The sequence below is a fragment of the Triticum aestivum genome, chromosome 7D (genome assembly GCF_018294505.1).
Source record: "Triticum aestivum cultivar Chinese Spring chromosome 7D, IWGSC CS RefSeq v2.1, whole genome shotgun sequence".
NCBI lineage: Eukaryota > Viridiplantae > Streptophyta > Magnoliopsida > Poales > Poaceae > Triticum > Triticum aestivum.
Genome location: NC_057814.1, coordinates 80481906 through 80491097, shown reverse-complemented (window position 1 = coordinate 80491097; position 9192 = coordinate 80481906). Strand labels below are relative to the sequence as shown.

The 9192-nt window shown below is 48.6% G+C and overlaps 2 protein-coding genes across 2 annotated transcripts; both read right to left on the bottom strand.

The window, feature by feature from the left end:
• Positions 1 to 668: 668 nt before the first annotated feature.
• Positions 669 to 2281, bottom strand: LOC123165759 (caffeoyl-CoA O-methyltransferase 1). Its single transcript, XM_044583479.1, has 4 exons — positions 1762 to 2281; positions 1564 to 1643; positions 1333 to 1477; positions 669 to 1246 (listed from the first exon to the last, which is right to left on the bottom strand). Exons 1-4 carry the CDS (start codon positions 1891 to 1893, stop codon positions 821 to 823), a joined length of 783 nt encoding a protein of 260 aa, XP_044439414.1. The 5' UTR covers positions 1894 to 2281; the 3' UTR covers positions 669 to 820.
• A 5087-nt stretch (positions 2282 to 7368) lies between these two features.
• LOC123167868 (early nodulin-93) lies at positions 7369 to 8591 on the bottom strand. The gene is made up of 4 exons (XM_044585730.1): positions 8395 to 8591; positions 8188 to 8249; positions 8036 to 8111; positions 7369 to 7653 (listed from the first exon to the last, which is right to left on the bottom strand). The coding sequence occupies exons 1-4, from the start codon at positions 8456 to 8458 to the stop codon at positions 7574 to 7576; spliced, it is 282 nt and encodes a 93-aa protein (XP_044441665.1). The 5' UTR covers positions 8459 to 8591; the 3' UTR covers positions 7369 to 7573.
• Positions 8592 to 9192: the final 601 nt, after the last annotated feature.

Genomic DNA, 9192 nt, shown 5'->3' with positions numbered 1-9192 from the left:
TAAAGAACACTATGGCTCAGTACACTTCAATCCAAGCACACGTACCATAACATGTACTGTACTGCTACATGTTGTTAGATCTGAACTTATTTTAAGCGAAACCAAAGCAATAGTTTAGGTGACCATGTGATGTAACATCAGCCATTCAGCCAAACAAGTCATAAACTCCTCACATGACAGCCCAAGAACCGAACAAACCTTGACTCTTCCATTGGAGGAAACTTCTCCTTCCAACCTACCCTTACTCCAGACTTTGACATATGTGGAAGCCTTTGTCATTCAGCGATCGATCGACTTGTAGACGACCACATGCTGCCAGTCAGTCACCTACTTGTAGAAAAACAAATGTCAGCAAATATCTGCGCAACAACACAAGGCTGTCGCCGTCGACGAACCGTCCTCGAACCCCTGTGCATCCCCGTCAGAAGATGGAAATCTTCAACCAAAGGAGTAAAATTCGGTCAAATTTATTGTGCCCTGCCATGATTCATTCAACAGATTCAACGAAGGCGCCGCATCTAGACATGTTTTTCCTCCAAACAGGCAGGAGAACGAAATGGAACACTCCGATTTGCACAATTGGATCATCACCTGCGCCGGCGGCCGCGGCGGCGGCAGCCATTGTCGCAAGCAAACAACAAGAAGCCTTTTTTATAGGAGTAATACTATTTGATCATTTGTCTGGAGAAATCTTTATACGAATTGCAGAAGATAGATATAGAGTACGGAAGGCGAGCAAGAAAGACAAAATGGGGGAAATTAATTAATTCTTGTTCTTGGCATCTACGGCGGAGCGCGGAGACGGGTGCTCCGTGTCCGTTCACTTGGCGCGGCGGCAGAGGGTGATGCCGTCGCCGACGGGGAGCTGGCAGATCTCGACGCGCTGGTCGGCGGCGAGGGCCTTGTTGAGGTCGAGGACGAAGTCGCGGTAGTAGCGGATGTACTTGCGCATGGGGGCGTCGGCGGGGAGCACGACGGAGCCGTTCCAGAGGGTGTTGTCGTAGCCGAGGAGGCCGCCGACCTTGACGAGCTTCATGAGGCGCTCGTGGTAGTTGAGGTAGTTGTCCTTGTCGGCGTCCACGAAGACGAAGTCGAAGGTGCCGTGGTTGGCCTCGTCCTCCAGCAGCGCGTCCAGCACCGGGAGCGCCGGGCCCTCGCGGAAGTCGATCTTGTGCGCCACGCCGGCCTTCTCGATGCACGGCAGCCCCAGCTCGTAGTTCTCGCGGTTGATGTCCATGGCCAAGATCTGCATTTCCGTTTCATTTTCATTTTTCTTCAGTTTCTTGGTAAATTGGGAGTGGTAGATCTGGAGTGGAGAAGTTAGGAGCTTACGGTGCCGTCTTCAGGGATGGCGAGCGCGGTGGCGAGGAGGGAGTAGCCGGTGTAGACGCCGATCTCCATGGTCTTCTTGGCGCCGATGAGCTTGAGCAGCATGTTGAGGAACTGGCCCTCGTCCGCCGACGTCGTCATCAGGTTCCTGCGCACAGACGAGATCCAGATCAGAATATGTCTCGCCAGATCCGGCCGGGCCGAGACGAACACGGATGAGGAAGAACTCCGTACCATGGGTGGTTGGCGGTGATCTCGCGGAGCTCCTTCATGCACTCGTGCTCGCGCGGGTACACGCTCGTCTCCAGGATGTACTGCGCAGGAACAATCAGACCAAACCACATCAGAAACCGCGAGATCTGGCCGGCTCGCCGGAGACGGATGGAGCGGAAGAAGCGATTTTTTTTGTGCAGTAGTATAACTAAGTACTACCTGGTAGAGGGCGTCGCTCTGGAGCAGGCTCTTGTGGCCGACCTCGGAGTGACGCGTGACCTGCTCGCCGCCGGTGCTGGCGGGCTGCTCCTTGGGCGCCGCGGCCGTGGCGTCGGCTGCCGTGGTCGCCATTGGTGATGCTTGGTTCGAGGAAGGAAGGAGACGAGATCTGGGCTGAGCTTGCAGGGGAGGGGAGAGGTGGTTGGCTGGGTGATTGGATTGACGAGCTTGCCGGGAAGAGACTCAACGCGTGGCTTATATAGGAGCGCTGGCCCGCGCGCGGCAGCAGGAGGGGGAGGGGCGGCCGATGGCGAGAGGGGAGGAGGCAGGAAGGAAGGAAGGAAGGAAGGGAGGAGGAGGTGGAACAGTCAACAGGTGGTGGTCCGGGCCCGGGCGTCGGCGACAACACGCGACGCACGGAGCGGTCGGTGGAAACACGGTGCTGGTTGGGTTGGTGAGGAGACTGGTGCGGGGCGGAGACCGAGCGAGCCAGGCCTCGCTGGGTCGGGGTGGGTGGTGCACGGGCACTGGCGGTAGCCGCGGCGTGGACGGACGACGGCGAGTTGGAGGCGGAGGCGGAGGCGGAGGGGGAGGGGTTGGTGGGAGAGAGACGGGTGGCGTGTTGGTCGTCGACGGTGCGGCGGGAGCTCGGCTCGGGTTACCTACCAACCATTGCTGCCTTTCGCGTGCATCATTCAGCCGTCGTCGCTTTCTCGAGTGGAAAACACTGACGCTCGCCGGAGTGCTCGTCAGTCTTCTTTCTAGTGCTAATCGGTAGATTTGGTGACTGACTACTCGTGGAGTCGTGGTATCATGAGCTCCGTTTGTATACAGTCAGGGACTTTTTGACTTGCAGGGGTCCTCAAGGTAGTACTACTAGGATAGCAGTGGATAGATACTAGAATAAAGTAAAATGATGACGGTATGTGTGCGCGCACACATGTGATTGTAACGCACGGAAATGGAGAAACGATATTGTATATCTTACTTAAGATTCTCATCTCAACTGCATCTAGTGTCTCTTTGTTAGTTTTCGTTGATTAAAGCCAAAATAGTCAAGTGACTAATGTGTTTATGAGTACTACCATACACTTTGAACATTTTTTTATAAAATGACATTGTGGCTTGCTATATCTATGCTGTTAAAGAGCAGTCTGCCATCGTTGTGGTCGGAGTGGTGATGGCTACTCCCCCTTCTCCTACTGCTCCCATCGTCTTACGATCCATGCAACAAAACCAGCACACGACACACCATGTTAATTCACGACGTCCCTATACGTGCAGGTTTTTGCCCCGCCTTATATATAAAGAACACATCAAACCACACGATCGAACGATACAATGTGACTGGGAAGCCGTCACAAAAGTAGATCAAAAGATCCAAACATAAAGCCTAGAACTAGCCTAACACCTCCTCGAGGCTCGATCGACGAGGCGTGGGCTCCACATCAACGCCTCGGGAGGGTGCCATTGCCAAGTTTGAGCAAGAAGACAATGGTTTTCACCCGGAGGCCTAACACAAGGTCGAGATCCACGACAACGTCTTCATGAAGAGAACGACACCCATGGCGCCACCATCGCCGGCTCCAAGCACGAAGCTTTCGCTCGAACACTCACTTGTACCATCACCGCAATGAGGGCCACTTACACCAGATCTGGGCACTGTGGGAGAAAGCTAGAACCTCCCACTACTTCACCCCTTGTCGCTCATATCACCAAGAGGTGCAGCCACCACCGCCACCATGGAGCCTGCCGGAAAAGCAACCGAGCCCACCATCCGGGGTCGCCACCGTGACGTCCTCAGGCGAACTCGTCACCACCGTCATAACACGCGGCCGTCACCCCAACCAAACAACAAAACACCGTCTCAACATGGGCAGAGTGGGACTAGAGCCTGCGCGGGGAGCAACCAACCTCCGACATGAGGACCAAGTCCAACCCCTTCACGGGAAGTCAGCACATGCCGCCAGCTGGCTGCCAGCCGGCGCTGCCGGGTGGGGGAGCATCGCCCCGTCAGACATGACCACTCTAGATCCACATGTGGGAGCCCCATGGCAACCAACACCTCTGCCCGCCAAGCATCCACCTCCGTTGGCTCCCCACGGCTCGCTCCGCCACCGCCATCGCAAATGCCGAGGACTATCACGCCAACCTGCAAAAGCCCCACCACCAAACGCGCATGGGAGAAGAACGTCATCGCTAACCCAGCTCCATCAGGAAGGCCGGGCCGTTCGGTCCAGACAGACGCGAGCGGTTTAAGCGTCAGCGTTGGAGGTGCCCTTATCCCAGTTGGGATGTTCTTTATACGTATAAATTGCTCGAGGTGCTGGACTCTAGAAGAAGCAACAAGGAAGAGGTGATATGTCTCACTTAGAGCGAGACAACGGTTTGTGACGTCTTGCGTTCCCAGAATGGGCTAGCCCAATTAGGTTTTTCCTCACACCCATGTTTTTTCTGTTTTTTTTCATGTTTTTGTTTTTACTTATTTATTAAATTTCATTTATGCTTTCAAATATTCTAAATAAATATATTATAAAAAAATTTACATAAAACATTTGAACAATGTTAAATGTGCATAGAGAATATGTTTCTCATGTATACGACAAATGTATTTTAAAAAGTTAATCCAAGCATTTGAAAAAATGTTAAATAATTATTTTCAAAATGTAGATCAAGCATTTGAAAATGTTAAATGTGTATAGCAAAATTTTGACCATATATTATAAAAATGTTAATGTTAAACAAGTATTTCAAAAGTATTAATCAAGCATTTAAAAATGATAAATATGTATAGAAATTTGTTGACCATGTATTAAAAAATGATTAACTCTATTGGTCATGTGTTTGAAAAATATTAATCAAGCATTTGAAAAAATGTTGAACAAGTATTTGAAAATGTTAATCAAGCATTTGAAAAATGTTAAATGGGTATAAAAAAATGTTGAGCATGTATTAAAAAATTAATTTTGTATTTGAAAAATGTTAATCAATCATTTGGACAATGTTAAATGCATATAGAGAAAATGTAAAAAACGTTGTAGAAACTATTAATCTTGCATTTAAAAATGTTAACCAAGCATTTGAAAAATGTTGACCATGCATTCAAACATGTTGATCTTGTATTTAATTTTTTTAACCAAGCAACTGAAACATGTTTAGAATGTGTATAGAAAAAATGTTGACCGTGTACTCAAAGAAATGATAAACTTGTAATTGAATGTTATCATTCAAAAAAATGTTGATAGTGTACTGAAAAATGTTAAACTTGAAAATTTGAAGAAAGTTAAACATGTAACTGAATAGTGCTCTTGACGTATACTAAAAATGTAGAATGATAAGTAAAAGAAACAAAGAAAAATGAAAGAACCAATGAAAACCAAAAAAACAAAGACCACCAAATAAAAATTTATGAAAAGGAAAACCGAAGAAACAGGTGCAAATAAAATGGAAAAGAAGGGAACCCGATAAAGAAACCGATGAAAATCAACCGAAAAACTAAAAAGACGAAGAAACCTAATAAATACAAAAAAAGAAGAAAAAACTATGAACGAAGCGCAGCAGGCTAACTCGATCGCGACACCTAGCGTGGACAAAAAACGCAAATGGCCTGGCCAAATAGCAACGTCGCAAGGGAAAACTGTTCAGCCAGACAGAAGAAACTCTCGCATGATGCGAGATATAGTAATGAAGGCAACAAGGTTGGTGCAGGTGAACAAACACACAGCCCAATCAACAGACGGATCAGATCCAGAGCCCACTTGATCAAAACCTACTCCAAATAGTACACTACACCACACCATACTTAAGAGCATCTCCAACAGCCGCCGCGCTAAACAAGCGCCGCGCCGTAAAATTGCCTATTTTAGCGCACGCGCAATCGGTAGAGTGGCTCCAGCGGGCGCGCAAAAACCAAACGCGCGGCATATCTAGTTCGACGCGCGGGCCGAAACTCCATCGCGCTACGCTTATTTGCTGCGCCCGCTCCCGCGCGCTGGACTCTCGCACGCTCGCTCCCAACTCGACCCCCCCATCCAGCCGCGGCGCCGCCGCCACCCGGCGACCGTTCCGGCGCTTCCCTGGCCTATCCCCGCGCCGCGGCGGCTTCCTCCGCCCCCCTCTAGTGACCGCCGCCCCTCGCACGCAATCGGTGGTTCGGTTATGGGTCGGCAGAAAATTTGGAGGGATAGGATCGATACCCACAACAGATTGAGCACACATTATTTTGCGGAGAATCCCACATACCCCGAGTCGTATTTTCGTCGCCGGTTTAGGATGAGCACCGAGTTGTTCAGGCGCATTGCAGAGAAACTAGCGAGCCATGACCAGTTTTTTCAACAAAGGAGGAATGCCGCCGGAGACCTCGGGCATAGCACCTTTCAGAAGGTGACAGCCGCTTTGCGTATGTTGGCATACGGTATCCCGGCTGATCTAGTTGATGATCACTTGGCTATGGGTGAGAGCCAAGCCATCATGTGTGTCAAGCGCTTCGCAATCGAAATTGTGCAAGTGTTTGGCCAGGAGTATTTGAGATCTCCCAATGCTGAAGACGCCGCAAGGCTATTGGAGATGAACAAAGCTCGCGGCTTCCGTGGTATGCTTGGCTCGATTGCATGCATTGGAGTTGGAAGAATTGTCCAAAGGCATGACATGGGCAATTTCACGGTCAAAAAAGGTTCCACTATAATCCTTGAAGCGGTGGCCGATCAAGAGACTTGGATTTGGCATGCTTTCTTTGGAATGCCTGGATCTTTGAATGACATCAACGTTGTCAACCGGTCACCACTGATGAATAAGATTGCAAATGGTGATTTGCCACCGGTGCAGTTTGTAGCAAATGACCGTACGTACAACTATGGCTACTATCTTGCGGATGGGATCTACCCAAAGTGGCAAACATTTGTGAAGCCGTTGAAAAAACCGGAAGGTAAGAAAAATCTTGATTTCCACAATGCTCAGGCGGCGGCTAGAAAAGATGTGGAGAGAGCTTTTGGGATTTTGCAAGCTCAATTTGCTATTGTGAGAGGACCGACTAGATTTTGGGATCAAAAGATGCTTTGGTACATCATGCACGCTTGTGTGATCATGCACAACATGATCATCGAGAATGAGCGTGGCCAAGATGTAGACTATTCTCAGTATGAGCTCTTGGGACATCCCGTGCGAGTGCGACGGAGGGCTGAAAGGGTGGCCCGTTTTGTTGCCTCCTATCATGTCATCCGACGTCCCGCGGCGCATGATGATCTTCAGGAGGATCTCATTGAGGAGTGGTGGGCTTGGAATGGGCGACAAAGAGCATCATGATTTGTGCGTTTGGTGTTGTATTCTTGAACTATTTGTTGTATTGTTGAACTATTTGTTCTATTGAACGATAAACTATTTGTTTGAGTTGTAATGACGAAATTGAACTATTTATTTTGTTGATTTATTTTGTTTGTGTTTGATCTTTTGCATGTGTTTGAAATGCATAAGTTGTTTGTGCGAGTGTCGCGCGCGCTGCTGGAGCCAGCGCTGCCCGCCGTGCCAAACCAGGCGATGGGCGCGTGGCAAAGTAGTTTTTAAGGCGCGGCGCGTTGGGCGGCTGTTGAAGATGCTCTAACACTTCACGTGGGCACAAGGAAAACATTCCATCTTTTATTCCACTTTCAACTGGGAGCAAACGGGATCCACTGCCCTAGAAAACAGCAACTCTCATTAGTCTTCTTTACACTGCAAGGTACAGAAAAACTGAAACTGAAATTCGACGTCTCCTCATGCAGCACCATCAATGGATCATGGATGGAACAGAGGGCCTGCGATTCTGTACAGTTCTGGATCAGGTCCTCCCGATGGTGTTTTGCCTTGCGTTTCGCAGAATGGTTTTATCCGCGGTGATGAAGAAGCCGGCGACACAGGCTGTCCAATAAATAGGGATATTGTTTAGTAAACTGCCAATTGTAAACAAGAATAATCTTCCTTTAGACCTACAAATGGCCTTCAAAAGTTCAAATTCAATAGTGCTAAAGCAATAGGCATGATCCTTGAAGAAATGACTGTCAATCTGTCATCATCAATCAAATGTACGGTAGCACACTGATACTGATCTCATCGGGATGGCCGAATCATCCAGTGCAAATAAACATGCATAATCGCATAAATCTGGCAAAAACGTGTGGAGCTTGCAGTAATTGCAAATTTGCACTTTAAATTAAATTTAAGATGGCGGAGCTACATGACAGTCAGAACTAGTACTCATATGCTAGCTCGGCGACGATAGTTTTCAGTAGCATGGTAGTACCTGTCGATATGATGAGCGCTTGCGCGGTGTAGTTCAGATTATGCTTAGCCCAAGGAAGGACGCGGCAGGCAACGAACTGCACAAGATCAAATCTGACAGAAGTCAGGACATATGCAAGTGCGCACACTAGAATTCCGCACACAGATACGCACCGTGGGAACCGCGACCACGGTGCCAGCAATGGCGGCGTTCTTCCCTCCCAACAGGACAGCCTCTGCAAGAAGAAAACGCACGCAGGATAGAAGCATAAGATGGAGAAAACACAAAATTAACAACATTGGTTTCCAGATGGATCCGGGATGATGGTGGAACTGAAAGAGAGGGTGGGAGAGGGTCTTTTTTCTCTTCTGGGTGGGTACCTCGGATGGCGGCGCTGGATTCCTCCTCCTTGGGGGATCGGACGAAGAAGTTCCTGGCGGCCATGGCTACTCGCTCCGTTCTCTTCCTCCCTGGCGACGGCTCCTATCCCTTATAGCCTCTTCTGATTGAACGACGCGGTTGGTGACCCGAGTTGCCATGGCCGCCGGGAACTTCTTAAATCAAACACGAAAGGGAACACGGGTGTCCTTACTGCGCTGGATGTTATTTGAATATATATATACAGGGATGCCGGATGCCAATTCAACATCCACTGAATCCAGTCCCATGTGCAGCGGCGGCTACTGAAAAGGCTTGGCCCACATGGGCTGCTATCTGAACTTTTCACATTTACAAACTAGATATACTCATACTATGGCCGACTCTACTATGGCTAGGGCTCTTCACGGTACACACAACAAAACCATTCAGTCACGCGACGTCACTCTAAGCATGAAGTCTGGTTTAAACTTTAAATAAAGTTGTAGTGCTCATAAAAACGAATACTCACCTTCAAATCCCGAAAGTCTATACACTGTCCCCTGGATTCCCCCTTGTTTTTAGACTAGCCACAATGAAGAGTAACATAAACTAGTAACATACACATATCCCTAGACTATGTTACTATCTTCATAGTGGGTAGTAACATAAGTATGGTAACATGCAAAGCCTCATTTATTAGGTTATAGACTCATATTGCATTGGGACATGTGATGTTACAGTAACTAGCTAAGTTACCCAAACTACCTCTCTCCTCATTAACTCATTGCCACATAAGCAAATTTGTTGAGTTGGACTCG